The 15,779-nt window shown below is 49.7% G+C and overlaps 4 protein-coding genes across 4 annotated transcripts; 3 read left to right on the forward strand and 1 right to left on the reverse strand.

Moving 5' to 3' along the window:
* Positions 1–57: 57 nt before the first annotated feature.
* N7473_013169 (uncharacterized protein) lies at positions 58–1,407 on the forward strand (the record flags this gene model as incomplete). Its single annotated transcript, XM_057159108.1, has 2 exons — positions 58–313; positions 374–1,407. 2 exons carry the CDS (start codon positions 58–60, stop codon positions 1,405–1,407), a joined length of 1,290 nt encoding a protein of 429 aa, XP_057002158.1.
* A 161-nt stretch (positions 1,408–1,568) lies between these two features.
* N7473_013170 (uncharacterized protein) lies at positions 1,569–4,594 on the reverse strand (the record flags this gene model as incomplete). The annotated part of the gene is made up of 4 exons (XM_057159109.1): positions 1,569–3,044; positions 3,106–3,215; positions 3,408–4,187; positions 4,252–4,594. 4 exons carry the CDS (start codon positions 4,592–4,594, stop codon positions 1,569–1,571), a joined length of 2,709 nt encoding a protein of 902 aa, XP_057002159.1.
* A 963-nt stretch (positions 4,595–5,557) lies between these two features.
* N7473_013171 (uncharacterized protein) lies at positions 5,558–7,208 on the forward strand (the record flags this gene model as incomplete). The annotated part of the gene is made up of 2 exons (XM_057159110.1): positions 5,558–5,759; positions 5,809–7,208. 2 exons carry the CDS (start codon positions 5,558–5,560, stop codon positions 7,206–7,208), a joined length of 1,602 nt encoding a protein of 533 aa, XP_057002160.1.
* Positions 7,209–8,804: 1,596 nt separating this feature from the next.
* Positions 8,805–13,241, forward strand: N7473_013172 (uncharacterized protein; the record flags this gene model as incomplete). The annotated part of the gene is made up of 10 exons (XM_057159111.1): positions 8,805–8,936; positions 8,989–9,017; positions 9,069–9,117; positions 9,172–9,424; positions 9,483–9,582; positions 9,698–10,517; positions 10,587–11,120; positions 11,176–12,318; positions 12,387–12,771; positions 12,835–13,241. 10 exons carry the CDS (start codon positions 8,805–8,807, stop codon positions 13,239–13,241), a joined length of 3,852 nt encoding a protein of 1,283 aa, XP_057002161.1.
* Positions 13,242–15,779: the final 2,538 nt, after the last annotated feature.

The following is a 15,779-nucleotide window of genomic DNA, read 5'->3' on the forward strand; positions in this document are numbered from 1 at the left end:
GTTTTGCACGATTTGTTCCTTCATCCATTTTTGTCAACTATCGTCCAGCTACATATAATGGACCAACGGGGAAGAAAAAATGGTCCGTACCATGGGAGAGATGGGGGGAGATGGAGAGCTCATGGGGGGACTCGGAGGCGTACTGTACTCGCAACTTTACCTCCACCGCTGGGTGAAATCGTTGCAACAATTCAACTTGAGGACATTGATGATTCCGAGAGCCAAGGGGATAAAAGGGCCCAAATTACGAACAGCCAGTATCTGACATCCTATAATTGGATCACTGGAGCAGATCATCATATCGTCGTTCCAGGTGAGAAAACCCACTTGACAGAAGGATTGTCGTGACTACTAATTAATACGTTTCTACAAGGTGAACCGCCGGCTTGGACGCCTCTTCCTGAACATATCCAGCTGCGAGAGGATTCCGGCCAATATTATCATGACGCTAACGCTGCGCGATACCCCACCTACCCCCTCGAACCGATGATCCAAGCAATACTGACGGAAAGACCCGAGTTCCCCCTAAGCAAGGTTGATATAATCGGCTGCGGGAGTACATTGGGCAATCTATTACGCTTTGCGCGTGGCAAGGCCCCATCTTTCCGGATGCTTGTAGAAGTAGTCGGCAACACAGTCTTCTTCATCAGAAGGGAAAATTCGCCTAATGAAACCATTCCGGATGTCCGGGGTTACGGGCATACATTTCCGGAGGCCTACACTACGTGGAGTGCCGGCGTCCGAGGGTCCGAGTCCCATCAGCGGTTGGTCAATTACGATTTCGCAGGCATGAAATGTGTAGTGCGCTTTGAGGTGGATGGCTTCCTACCTGATTTGATCCCCGAAGACTTAAAGGTCCAGAAAAATCACCCTTCTGAGACTGGCGATGTTAAAGTAGACGATATTCTGTCGTCTATTCAAGGGGTGGTGATTTCAAGTGTGCGCTCAGCCTCTAAAGATGCCACAGTAAAGGCACTCAAGGTCTCAAAGAGAGGTCACTATATCCCCCAACAGGCGGTTTTCGACCTAAAAACGCGATCTGTCAAGAGAATGAACGTGCAAACGCTTGAAGAAGAGCTGCCACGGCTATGGATCCGGCAAATCCCTAATTTTGTTCTCGCGTATCACACGTTCGGGAAGTTCAACGACATTCGGGTTCAGGACGTGCGTGAAGAATTGAAGCTGTGGGAAGCATCTCAACAGCCATCTTTGGCCAGATTTGCAAGCTTGTTGCACATGGTAGTATCCTTTGCTCGTAGTGTGGATAATGGCAAGTTTGAAATCGAGCATGAGGAGGGCGAGAAGATCCTAAATATCCGTGAACCAGGTGGAATTGTCAAGAGTGTCTTGCCAACGACCCTAGCAAGCAAGTGGGATTTTGAGGATATGTCCGAGGTAAACTCTTGACCGGTTGGATAAAGTGCATATTATTTCAATAGTCGACCTTCATTCAATTATTCGGGATCTCGAAATGCGGAGCCAAAGCCAAAACAGATGTTCCAAAGTCCAGTAGATCAATCCCGTGTGGATTTCCCAAGAATGGGCCTGTTCTTAAACACAGCGATGATTTAAATGTAAAACATTGTATCCTTCACATTGGGATGCACAACAGCCAGGTGGCTATTAGGCACCTGGCACCGGCCGCTCTTAGTTCCCACAACACTTGCCTCTGGGGTCGCAGAGGCGATAGGATCGAAGAGATCACTCATGTAGCATCGTGCCCGTGTACACACCAGATCCGCATAATTGGCTGGGGGGCAGACACTAACCGCCTTGGTTGCACGGCCAAATAGATAGCACATCTTGTGAGTCAAGTTCTGCAGTACATCTGCGGCTCCAAGAGCTCCGGTCGCCGCTGGCTGACCAGTAGAGAAAATTTCGTCCCACACAGTAACGTAGTGAGCAGGACGCGCGGTTCCCTGAAGCGCTGAGTGTGCTTGCAAAAAGAAGTCCCAGTGTCGGGACTCGGAAATACCACGGTCAACAACCGTGCCGGGCATTGGGTTCGCAGAGCGATCAGCGTCAGCCTCCGCGGTGGGATAGAATCGTGTGTTGTGACACTTGCCGACCACGATGATGGCTATACGCGGGAGGCCGCGGCTTGTGGCGCTAGCCGGGTAGATAGTTTCACAAGCTCGTTTGAGCAGAGGCAGCTCTTCTCCAATCACAAGATCGTATTGACCTTCCGAGACACCGTCACGATAGACAACAATATCATCTGGGTGCTCGTTCCTGTTATGCTGAGCCCAATGTTTGAGACGAGACTGCAGCAAAGTGTCAAGGTCGGCGACCATTTCTTGTTTAGAAGGTTGGATGCGAATTTCTGCAGGCCATTGAGCAAGCGCGGAGTTCACAGAGGCGACGATAGCGGCTACACTAGGAGCATTGCGTGCTGACCCTGGCGAAGGATGGGTCACATCCAGGCCAACAAGCATCGTTTTGCCATTGGCAAGCAAGCCAAGCTCTGACTTGTGAAGGGTTTGATTTCCACCGCCCAGCTTAAGGTTAGTCTTCAGCCCTACGTTTGCGCAGTACTGGTCCTGTGCGACTTGCAGTTTTTCGGTCAGAAAATTGACGTTTCGCGCACCGCAGCGAACATCACAGACCTGCTTCATAGAGTTGTATAGATCGGTGTCCTTAGCGTAGAGGACGCCCAAAATCAAGGAAGGACGGTAACGGTCATGGAGTTCACGAACACTCCTTTCGGTGCGCTCAGTATCATTTCTGCCCACAAGGACGATACGCTGACCTTCGTTCGGTGGAGCCGCATCAATACCCATGCTTCGGAGTACGGATGTGAACTTGCGGAGGGACTCCATCATTTCAACGGGATTGTTCCAGTGCGGGCGAGCGCCCTGAACAAGAACATAGAGATATGTCCAGGTTTTCATAGCCCCGGGCCTGGATAACTGGACAGCTTTCAAATTCCAGGAGCCGGACATTGTGAGGACCTCCTTCTGTTTAGCATATAGGATCTTCGGCGGAGGTAAGATGCGGCCTTGCACCGTGATGAGGTTAGTCTCGACACGGATACCGAACGCGGACTATTGAGTTGAACAGAATTTAGGTCAGTCCTATGGCTTTAGGCTAGAACGATGAACCCACCAAAGTAGCACTCGGTGGCTCTCCCAGGCCCAACATACGAACACCCTTAGTAGCAATAGACTCCGCATTCAGAGCGGGCGTGCGACCCATCACCGCGAAGCGCAGCATATCTGACGTTTGTTTAGGAGTCAGTTTGGTCCTGACCGCTTGACCAGGTTCAACCTCACACACTTCCGCCGGGAGCTATGAGGGGAACTGCCGGTTGCCCACATTGACAACAGGTAAGCTCGGGTCCAGGTCCCTGTTGTATGCTGTGTTTCATCAATCCCCTCTCTATGCTATTTACGTCCGGATAAACATACCTCTCTTGAAGTAACCTCCGACCGAGATATATTGTCCTGGAGTGACTGGCCCTGCTTTGGGAGCTTTCTTGCCTCTCTTGGCTTTGCCTTCAGTGAGAGCGGCAGCGGACACGGCCGGCGCACCCTGCGTACCCTTTGACCCCATGAAGAACTGCACTTCGAAGGGTCCAGCGCCATACCGAGGCACCCTGGTCTGGTTGTCACCGGAGCGGCCCTCGGCAGGACTTGCCAGCCCAGTGATAGACTTGACGGGTGCAGGTCGAGCTCTGCCGTTGCTAGTCTTCCGCGCAATATGTATGGTACGAACACGCATGTGCCTCAAGAAAGACTCTAGCCGGTAAAGGCTACGCGAATTTGCGCGCTGGTATTCTCCGATCACCATCGGCAGAGGACCCTCTTGGTAGCAGGCTAGATACTTGACTTGGACATTCAATAGAACCCGAGCAGTGGCCGCACGAACGCTAACGAAGAAACCACGTAGTGCTTCCAAACCACGTCGTGCTTCCAAACCACGTAGTGCTTCCAAACCACCGCCCAAAGTGGCTTTTTCACCCATCGAGGCATCCAAGCTGAAGTTCCTGTTACCATCAATTGACACCACCGATTTTTTGGTCTTGGGGCAATGTCCGATAATCATATTCATCGCTGTCACAGTCTGCTCTTGTTGCATCAATGGGCCTTCAAGATTACTCGAAGTGAGATAATTCAGCAGGTCTGCGGGATTGAGAGTTCCGGTAGCTCCAACAGTCACTGTCAAGACCGTGGGATCGTCGACGAAGTCTGTTTCATTCTCATTCTTATACCGAACAATGAACTTCCTGTCTCCGTTCAGGCACAGATCAACACATGAGATTAAGTTCGGTGGCGATGTTATCCCGGTTATTGGCAAAGTGCTCTTCGATCAAAAGACGTACGATCTGCCGCGCTTTCTTGGCTGGCACATCACGGCCCTTGTCCTTGGCGATAGACACACTGTAGCGGAATACTGGTTTACCAACGGAAATGAAAGACAAATAGTTGGCATATAGCATGACAGACTTTCCGAGCGTGCCATAACCTGGCTGGTCGGGGGAGCGGACTGAGTCTGCAGTCTTTTTCCTTCCCAACAGAGCCTTGGCGGTAAGATCTTCGACCTTTTTGACGTTGGGATCCGGTGTAGGAATTAGTTGGCCGTCGCTGAGAGTCATATATCAACCCTGCCTAGAGCAATGTGCGGAATTTCTTCTTGCCTCATACGGCACGTGGATACTATAGAGATACTTACTTGTAGATTCGTGGCCCTTGATACCCACCGCGTAAATTTCCACGACCTCGATCATTGGGATCATCGCGGCCGCGAAAATTGCCTCGGCCACGATCACCGCCGCGTCCCTGAAAGCCGCCTCGGCCACGAGAGTCTCCTCTGAAATAACCTCTGGACTCTCCGCGACCCCGACCACGGCCTGCTCCACGGTCGTCTCGAGCTTGCCATTCGCTGTCGCGCCCGCGACCGCGATTAAGTGACATGGATATTGATTGACGGTGAAGATAAATGCGGCTTTTATCAGGTATTCGGCCACGCAACAAAAGAACGCAGAGGGCCGGAGAGTAGATCCCTGGATTCTCCACGGAGGCCAACCTTTAAATGCTTGCTTGTTGAACGAGCTGCACGCGGTCAAAGCGTAAGAAAATGCGGACTAGATGCAACTACCGCCCTGGCCAAGGTAAGATGCTGGAGTAATGGTTGCTGTAGACCACGCTACAAGCCAAATCCAGCTGTTGTCAGGAATTTGACAGGAATGCGCTTGATATGTTTGGGACCATTATGTCTAAGGTCTTCTGCCCAATTGCACCTAACACTTGGTGCGCTACTCACGGACTGTGCGTGCATACCTGATAAAGCTGATGCTCCACTAACACTCTAAAGAGGCATTTCTTGACTTCTCTTCCCATTTTCCTTCTTCATGAATGACATTTTGTGGAGGGGGAGTTGTAAATGTCTCGTAAATACGATAAAAGTAACTTCAGACCACATCATCAAGCATACCAGCCACGGAGTTAACATAGGAGCCCAAGTGGGGTTAGGCATAAGCCGGTTGAGGTGTTATATTTCTTTTAAAAAGTACACAAACCATAAGGCCTAATACACCAGTGGTATTCAATATTCCAGTATGGCTACTCATTTGAATGCGACTGCCGTCGAAGTTATTATCGGTTATTCTTTTCGCTCAAGAGAACATCTTGTGCATGCGTTGACGGCAGCTGGTGCGGAGGAACACAACCATGATGGCAACCGAAAACTAGCTCACCTTGGAGGCAATTTGCTCCGGTTTATTTTGAGCTTTGTTGTGTTTGAAATTGCACCAAGTCGAAGTAAGGTCGCTAAGATAGATGGAGCGGGTCCCACTAATCATTTTCGTAGGCGGGATTACAAACCTCGAATCGTCCATCATATCTATTGCTCAGCGAGCCTCAGTCGCTGAAAGAACCGGTATTGAAACATTCATCAAGTATAGCATGAAACCGGGTTCACGATCCCCCAAAGTCTTGGCTCTCGCAATCGACGCCATCGTTGGAGCAGTCTATGTCGACTCGACAGACGTCAATGCTTCGTGGAAGGTAGCCTTGAAACTAGGATTAGTTTCCACCGACTTCCTAGGAAGCTCTGCCTCTCTCGCACAACCTGTGCCGGATATACACGATCCATCTTCATCATCCTCCATCCGTAGCGACACAGTTGAAGACATGGAAATTTCTTTGCAACCTATACTCAGTGCCGGTACCCCATACAACCCAGATATGCTACCTCCCAACAGGCTTACCGAGGAAGGCCTTATTGGCGCTACGTCTGGACATATCTTGCCCAGCCCGGTGAATGACTTCTCATACTTTGAGTTGCCAATGAACGAGAATGACCCGTTCTGGACTTCCCTAGAGCGACCTTCCAATGGAGACCAATTTGTTCCAGAATATATAAGTGATGGTAGCGGCAGCCAAGAGTCAGCTTGCGATTTTCGGGGAACTGACGGTACACGAGACAACCCGCCTCCCGTCGCTAGAGATAGTGAGGAAAACCTTGTCATTTTTTCCGGCCAGAGAAGCAACCGAGTCGAGAATTCGCACGGAAAGCCAATGAGGGGTCAGCATTATCAAGCACTGCTTATTGATGACTGGCTCAACTCATTTCTTGACGAAGAAAACAAAAAATGCCGGAGTCACCAGTATCCGCTTCCACTCGAAACATTTTTTGCTCCGCCTATTCAAACTGCTCTGATCGGTATGGGCGCACATGCAAAGACGCTTACCAAATTCTTGGTCCATATCGCCAGCGCAGAGACTTTAGTCACCTTGCGACACATCGTCCTATCGTACCGAGAAAGACCCTCCCCGAGTTCGTATGGAACGAGGCCAGGTCTGTCGGAAAAAGATCGTTTCAATATCATAGGTCTCCTCAGTACCGGCATTGCCTGGTGTCGGCTGCTCCGGATGTACCACATCCTGGAGCTGTATGAAACCTGTAAAGGCACGGATTGTGCGGAGAAACTCATTGTCACCACCCCCGCATCGTTTCAGAGTCGAAAGCGGAAAGCGGGAAACCCACGTCATGCTGCGGAGGCAGAGATTACGGAAAGAATGACGAAGAGCATTTTCCCTGATCTGCTCCCTGGCACTGATGGCTATAACGAGAAAAAGGCCACGTTAAAGCGTGTTCGTAAACTTGGCCAGCGATTACATATCTTGGTGGCCAAGTTTGGCAGTGGCATTCTCGGCCTGATGTTGAATGATGACATGAAAGGCCCGGACATATCAGAGCAAATGTAAGCTCACTAATACCGTACGACGGGCGATTATGCTAAATGTTTTGAAGGATCCTTGGTCCGTCTGACCGCGATTTTGCAAAGTTCATTGCAATACTCGACCAGTCCCAAGGTGATTCGTTACGCAGGTTCAGTAACACAGTGCAGAAAATTGTGGACCCTCTGATCCATGACACTTTGCCCTCTGAGCCATTTGTGATAGAGAAAAGTCTCCCAGCGCAAATCCTGAGCCTCCCAAAAGGCTCAAGTGCACTCTTAGAACAAGTTGAATAGCAGAAAGTCATGTGGTGGAATAGTGAATCTCCGTTCCAAGTTCATATTCGCTTCTTATTGGGAATGTACAAAGAGATCATATCCAGGACGGTGAGACCAATCCTGTGTCTGAGTAGATCGTATCTTCACATCTTTTTTTTATACACAAGGTTTCGGAATAAGAGACGTGAAGGAATCTGAGGGGTCGAGAATGCGCGATTCCGAAAACGGTATATTCGTTAAGGGGAGATCGCAAACCCCCAGAAGAGGCATAGCCTCATGTATTGCGACGATCCTTTGCGTTTCATGCACACATTGTCAAGGAAATGGTGATCGGCATCGTATTGACTTATACGGTACATCTGAGGTTTCCGAAGATATGGTATTCGGTATTGGGATTACGCGTACTTTTCGCTGCCTTTCGAGACCTCGGATATGTATCCTCCGAGTCACAGGTATTCTTGATGATATTTTAAACCCCCAGCAGTTTTATAACGACAGAATCAACAATCTTTTCATTGCATCTTTTAGTATATCCCCTTTTGATTCCGTTACCTTTTCGCTGGCTTAATAAATCCATTGTATTTCCATAGCTATACAGGGAATTCCTGATACACATCCACCCAGAGAAATGCTAAAGCAGTCCCATGATGGAGTCATATCTCCTAACTCTCCCTTTATTCTCTTGCCCTTAATAGTCTACCGTTAGGAAATAAGTGACAAGTAGCCTTGGGGGCATAGTTGAGCAGACGGGAAGGCCGCTGAAAAGGTGCGGGTATGTACGTCTTTCCGAAACCCTTCATGTTGAGGCTAAGGAGTAAGGATAAATTTGTATCCGATATGGCCTTGAAAGGTGCTGAGAACATTGGAACGACAGCTGAAAGGTTGGTTCTTTTAGTAGAATATTAGGGGCTTGATCCAAGCTTGCTTCATTGAATAAAGCTTGGTCCATTTGAAATGAAGTTTTGCTACTGATGGAAGTATTGAGGTTGCCTTAATGAAGAAGAACTTGCAGCTCGGTACATTTTACTCAGCTGCTCATCGCTTCACTAATGCACATTGATAAGTGGGAAATCTCTCCTTACACAGCTCTCAACGATCTTCCCCACTTCATTCTTTCGGAACAATTCACGACTGGGCATACTTTGTTAACGTGGCGTTTGTCCTACTATTTCATGTATTACCGGAACCTAGTGGTTGGTGGGTTATGGCGGCGTGCTGCTTCGTCGGAGCCCGATCCTTGCGCCGTTAATAAAACGTCGCTTCCTCTTAACCTTTTTACGCGGAATCGTCCTCCAAACATAGAGCGGTAAGGTGTTCTTCTTGTGACCCAGGCAAAGTAACGATAATGGACGAGAGACCCGACGGATCAGCGGCTGTGATGCCGGACCTGCTGGGCCATAACGGCGCCTCGTTCCGCCCGCGCAACTACCAGTTGGAGATGCTGGAGGCGAGTCGTCGGCAGAATGTCATCGTTGCCGTAGGTCGTCCATCCTGCGGAACGAATTCGGGACTAATTTAGGTTGATTCAGATGGACACGGGTAGTGGAAAGACTCATATGTACGTTAACTCGATCTCCTCCACCCAGGGTCTGAATCTAACACTGCTTAGAGCGGTACTGCGTATCATTGATGAACTTGAGAAAGGGGACCCAGAGAAGGTATATCGAAGAAAGTCGGCCCGTGCTCTGGGCGCGTACTGACACTTGGTACAGCTGACTTGGTTTTTGGCTCCGACCGTGGCTCTGTGCCTTCAACAATACGAAGTCATTGCTTCACATATACAATCTGCGAAGACTCGGGTTCTCACAGGGCTTGACAACGTTGACCGACGGACCGACCAAGCCATCTGGAATACCGTCCTGCAAGGTATCCGCGTGGTGGTCTCCACACATGCCGTCCTTGCGGATGCCTTAAACCACGGCTTTGTGCGCATGTCACAGCTTGCAGTCGTTATTTTCGATGAAGGCAAGATAGATCTGTATTCCTACATGACATCCTCGGAACTAATGACAATCTTCAATAGCTAACCACTGCATGCGTCGTCACCGATGCGTCGTCACCCAGCGAACAAAATTATGCAGAACCATTATCATCCAACCCGTAGTACCTTTGGCAGTCGTGGAGTCCCGAGAATTCTCGGGTTGACAGCCAGCCCACTTGTTCGATCAAACCTCCAAGACCTACATTATGTCCGTGTTGTGAGATACCGCATCTTGCCAGTGGCTGACGTTCCATCAGGACGATCGAGGCCAACCTAGATGCGGTGTGCAAAACTCCCCGCGTATATCGGGCTGAACTTCTTGAGCGCGCCTGTCGACCACGGTTGAAGCGAATTAGCTACTCGCCGATGCAAAAAGAAGAACTAGGGAAAGGGAGTGAGCTGCTTCTTTCTCTCATTCATTTCATTGAATCCTTTGACCTGCAGAATGATCCCTATTTTGAGATGCTCCGGCAGAAGCCCGAGACTCAGGAACAGGCGGAGAAAATACTAAAAAGCGGAAAGACCTTTTGCAGCGACCAGCTTGCCAAATTCCTCGAAATCAGCCACCATATTTACGAGGAGGTCGGTGACTGGGCCACGGACTATTTCATCAGAACGTCGGTTGACCATTTGCGGCATACAATTGAAAATGATACTTCAATGACTGGCGTTAACCGTGCAGAGAGACTCTTTCTGCTCGAGCTCCTGCTTGATTTGCCCGTGTCTGAGATCACCGCCGATAGTATGCATATCTCTCCGAAGCTGGAAAAGCTGCTTGCTTTTCTTGAGAAGATGGATCATTCCGAGTTTTCCGGCTTGATCTTTGCTAAACGAAGGGCCACAGTCAGCATTTTAGCTCGCGTCCTGTCAATGCACCCTGCGACAAAGAATCATTTTCGCAGTGCTTCTTATGTCGGCTGGTCGAATAACACCAGCCGGAAAGACTACCTAGGTAATTTACTAAGTCAGGATACGCAGCGAGATACGCTATCCGAGTTTCGAGCTGGCCGGATAAACCTGATTGTGACGACGGATGCATTAGAAGAAGGTCTGGATGTCAGCACCTGCAGCTTGGTCGTATGTTACGATAAACCTGCCAACCTGAAGTCCTTCGTCCAGCGTTGAGGCAGGGCCCGGCATCGACAGTCGACGTATGCTATTATGATATCTACCCAAGATGAATCATTGGTTCTGCATAAATGGCAGAAGTTGGAACAGGACATGGTCGAGGCATATCAAGATGATGAGAGACAACGTCGCGAGGCATGCGCACTCGAGAGCATTGACGAACCCGTTGACTCATTCTTATTGGTGCCGTCTACCGGCGCACGCATGTCGGCGAATGATGCGATGCAGCATCTGCTGCACTTCTGCGCGGTACTACCCGTCGATGAATACGCCGACAACCGTCCAATGTTCTCCTTTGAAGAAGACAAGAGCGGGTGCATCCGAGGCACTGTTACCCTGCCCACTTCCGTTGCCCCATCCGTCCGCCGTGCGCAAGGCCAGACATGGTGGCGTACAGAGCGAGCCGCCAAAAAGGAAGCAGCTTTCCAGGCGTACAAAGCACTTCATGTGTATGGTCTCGTCAACAATAATCTGCTGCCACTCACACGCAAGCCGGGGCTGCGATTCACTGAAGAAATAAATCTTCCTTCCTATTATCGAGTGCTCCGAGCAGTACGACCCATTCGTGGAATTGGCACACGCGTGGACATCGCCTGAGCTTCATCAGGCTGTTATCACGGTCTCGAACAAGGACGACGGAGTTGCGATTGGAGACCTGTCCATGTCCATCGTGTTGCCTAAGAGGACAGTCATGCCGGATCCCATACCTCTCTATTGGAAACGCGGCACCACACTGATCGCAAAATTCGCACAACCGCAACCAGTAGAAGCAACAATGGAGACTATCATGACCATGAGGAGCACGACATTCGCCTACCTGCAAGCCCCGAGTTCGCGTGTACGAGCCCCGTCGGGCGATTTCGTGGCACTTTTTGTGCCCATTATCCCTCTGGCGCAACTGGAAGAGTGGATACACAACTATGGGGGAACTGAAAAGGCCGTCGATCTCCACTCACGGGAGACAATCTCCCCAAAGGGCATCATTCGAGACACAGAAAATTATGGCGAACTGTGCTTGTTCAGAAGGTGGATCTGCGAGGACGACAACCAGATCTATTTGGAATGCCAATCGCTTCCCCGTAGACGCAATTTTCTGCAGATTGGCACTTTTGAGACAGCGCTGCCAAAGATACGCGTCCTCCCGGCATCAGGTTGCACCGTTGACAAGCTCCCTGCGGCGAAGGCCATGGCCGGACGTTTGATTCCCGCTCTGCTCAACCGATTTGAAGCAACAACCGTCGCAAACCGATTGAATGACACTATCCTCAAAGGTGTCGGGATCCAAGACCTCAGCCACATCATCACGGCAATCACTGCGCCGATTGCTCAAGCTGCCACTGACTATCAACGGTACGAATTCTTTGGGGACTCAATCCTCAAGTTCACCGTGAGTTACCAGCTTTTCTTAGCGCAACCAAGCTGGCATGAGGGATATTTATCCGAAAGTCGTGACAATCTTGTTAATAATAAGCGGCTAGCTCGCGCGGCCCTTGAGACTGGCTTGGATAGATTTATCCTTACCAACGGGTTCGTGCCGCGCGAGTGGGACTCCCCCTTGATTTCGCAGAAATCCTCCTTGCATGCAAGCAAACGGAAGCGGAATCTTTCAATAAAGATGCTAGCTGATGTAGTCGAAGCACTGATTGGTGCCGGGTACATGGACGGTGGCTTGCACAGGGCACAGGCCTGTTTGCACTGCTTCCTGCCGGAGATCGACAAATTCACCAGCACCAATGCAGTGGGAGAGGTAGTGAGTACCACTCGAGCAAATCTGATGCACGATACCACCCGCCAGGCGTAAGTAATCTCATCGATCAGAACCGCCTTCCCCGCCTCATCGGATACTCCTTCAAGGACGGAGCGTTGCTGACAGAAGCCCTCACCCACCCTTCCTGTGAGCATGACACCACTACGCAATCCTACCAGCGCCTGGAATACCTCGGCGATGCGGTCCTGGATATTATAGTCATGTCTACGTTAGCAGCACTCCCTCACCAACTTTCCCAGGGCAAGATGACCCAGATCAAACATGCAGTCGTCAACGCGAATCTGCTCGCATTCTTGTGCATGGATTTCGGCGTTCCGGACTTAATTCCGAACATTGAAGTCTGCCAGGCGCCCGGAGGCAATGTGAAGCCTGTGTCGCACTCGGAGAAAACCCACCTGTGGCACTTCCTTCGTTTCAATGGGCTGGCAATTAAGAGTGCGCGTGAGGCTTGCACATAGCGGTACAAAGCTCTGCGCGATCAGATCAGGGACGCACTAGAGTATGCGCCCGAGTACCCGTGGGAGCATCTTGCGTGTTTACGCGCGGAGAAGTTCATTTCCGACATTGTGGAGAGCACTATTGGCGCCATTTTTGTCGATTCCCGCGGGGATCTCCGTCAGTGCCATGCGTTTGCGGAGCGCATCGGGCTGCTAGCCTTTCTGCGCCGCATCATAACGGAAGGTGTGAACATCGAACATCCGCGGAATACGGCGCAGAACCTAGCCAAATCACTTGGAACCCTCATTTTCAACACCAAAAGAGTTGAGGTTGGGGGCGCTATTGCGACGTACTGCTCATCGGCAGTGACGAACAAAGAAGAAATTGCAATGGTGGATGGTTGTGCATCAGCAGAGGAGGCCGAGCTGAAAGTGTCCCGTCTTTTGATCGACAAGTATAAGACCTAGCAAGCGTCCGTGTTTTGCCTGGATATAGTTTGTCAAGCTGAGAATGGTATATAACTACTGGTGGTTAATCACTTGGAACCGGCTGCCTCGGTGACTACGCACTACTTCATCGGCTTTATATGGCCAACCAAGTCAACCCACCCGCGCTATTGCAGCAAGCTAATGGACGCTATGGTATGGTATGCGATGAACGAGGCTATTCTGACAAGGGAACCAGTCCAAGGATGTGAAGCCGGGGATGTGAGGCTGATTGCAGACTGTAGAGAATAAAAGAGCGGCCGAGAGTCGATTTTCCTGTTATGAAAATCGACTGGTCTCCACGCGGACACGTCCAGAAAACGAAACGCTTTAGGGCTAACCGTGGCCGATCGATGAGATCCCGTCAGCAGTCCCATGGGCAGCTTACCAATATATTAATATAATTCATCATCGCCATCTATTCCATAAGCATAAATAAAGCCACCTGGAGCTCTGACCGCGGCATCTGACCAGCCCATGCGGTCTGCGATCTTAACAAACGTATTCAAAGTTGAGGCCGATGTTGACGAGCCAACAAAACGATCGAAGCCTTATCATCTTTGAAGTCACTCTTATTTGCTTCCAAGATTAAGAGCAAGTCAAGAGCAGACTTACCTCCAAAAAATTTCCATTTAGCATTACCGCTAGGCTTGCCGAACATCTTCGGCAAGTCTCCCAACCCTCTCCCTTTCAGCCAGCTTTACTGTGAGAATTAGATAGAGACTTGAATAAAATGCAGTCACCTGCACCGAAACCGGTAAAGAGGGTGCTATGAGTTTGCTGGGCTTATCAACACCACCCACTCAGCGGAGCAAACTAGCAGGCGCGCTCGATTTAGATCAGTACTTTCGATTGCCAAATGATAAGTTTATAGCCTGCCCTGCTTTTCAATGTAAAATGGTTGTTGCATGCCGTGCAGAAGGCAAACTTTAAGGCGGAATTTCTATCTCTCCCTTGTTAAATTCTGCCGTCTGGCATCAGATGTCCTCATTACTCGTGCGACCGGTTCAATTGGCGTTGGCCAAATACATCACTCTAAATCGACGTGCGAAAATTGAAGGCAGAATGGCACTCGTATCCATAAGCACAGAGAGCAGACCCTGGCAACTTATCTCACTCTATGTCTTCGACAGGGATTACGGGCCCTAATCCGACAATTTTTGCAAATAAATATATAGCTATGTTCTACTGGCCCAAAATAATTTTTGAGCTGATAGAAACACCGAGTATGACATTTCTAATGCTCAGATACCCTAGAACCATAGAATTAGCCTCAAGCATTGAGCCACAGTATGAACTTGTGAAATGTCGCCTTCAGTATGGTGTTTTAGGGTGATCTGGACCACTGGGTGATCGGGTCGGCCGGAGACTACGTTAGGTACGTACACCCGCATCACATACAATTTCGCTAAGAATCATCACCGTACATTACCGCAGCAACTGCTTCATAACGAGAACTCCCTGCGCAACGGGGTTGTGGGTACCTAATTGCCGCCAGCGAGAACAGTGTCCCCAAAATCTCGTCTTCTTGTTACCCTACCTAAACTACTCACCTACTATGCCATTAGTATCGCTAGTACGCTAGTATCGGCCCAAGGACTCGTGAGTGCATGTCGAATTGGAGCATCAAGACGAGGCGTGATGAGGCACAGTGGTCGCTTCCCATTGTACCGTGGGGAAATGCAAGTCACCCGCATCATTGTGAAAAGGGGCGCCCAACCTTGGTATAACACGATTGAGAGTTATGCCAACAACTGTAGGACACAAAACCCCAGAGGCACGATACGTAGGGTACATGGAAGGCTTACAATAATCATAACCTTTGGCCGGTATTGGATCACGAGCTAATACCAAGACGCTGGAGCATTGAATTGTACGTACGGTTAGTTTCAGGTATAGCCTCCGTGACGAAATATTGCAGAGGTACTTCCCTCAATAACCAGGAAATATTCATCACCCTCACCAGTCAGGTCATCAAACTCATCGGACATTCAATTTGCTATCTGCTCTTTACTACGGTCGCATCGCTATAAAAAGGAGTCTATAGATCCAAGCTGTGACAAAGGCGAACCTTGACCACTGAAAACCCTGTTGGAGCATAAATGTGTCATTCATACGTCGTAGTTAGTTCGCTTTCCAATTAATTACAATCAGGGGGGCTACATGATCAGATACCCAGGGTCGACCTTTCAATACTTTGAGGATTAGTCTGACCTCACACCACTGGGGCTGGTGGTTCGCCCTTTCTTTGAAAGCCGCATAGAGTAAACTAGCTTCAAGGTATCTTAATTGTATAGTAAGTCCAACGAAGTCCGAATCCTTTATAAGTTCAGAGCCTGTTTCGTCTGCATCTGTTGCATGCCTGTAACCGGCACTGTCGACATTCGAGGATATATTCGCGCAGGTAATGAGAACATTCTTCACATCGATGTGGCCCGCGTACATACTTCCATTTCTGATGGCAACACTCGTGGTTCTCGCGGAGCTCCTGAATTGTCCTTGCGACAAGAATATCTCTTG

This window comes from Penicillium subrubescens (assembly GCF_028828155.1).
Source record: "Penicillium subrubescens strain IBT 31985 chromosome Unknown utg000013l_segment0_segment0, whole genome shotgun sequence".
NCBI lineage: Eukaryota > Fungi > Ascomycota > Eurotiomycetes > Eurotiales > Aspergillaceae > Penicillium > Penicillium subrubescens.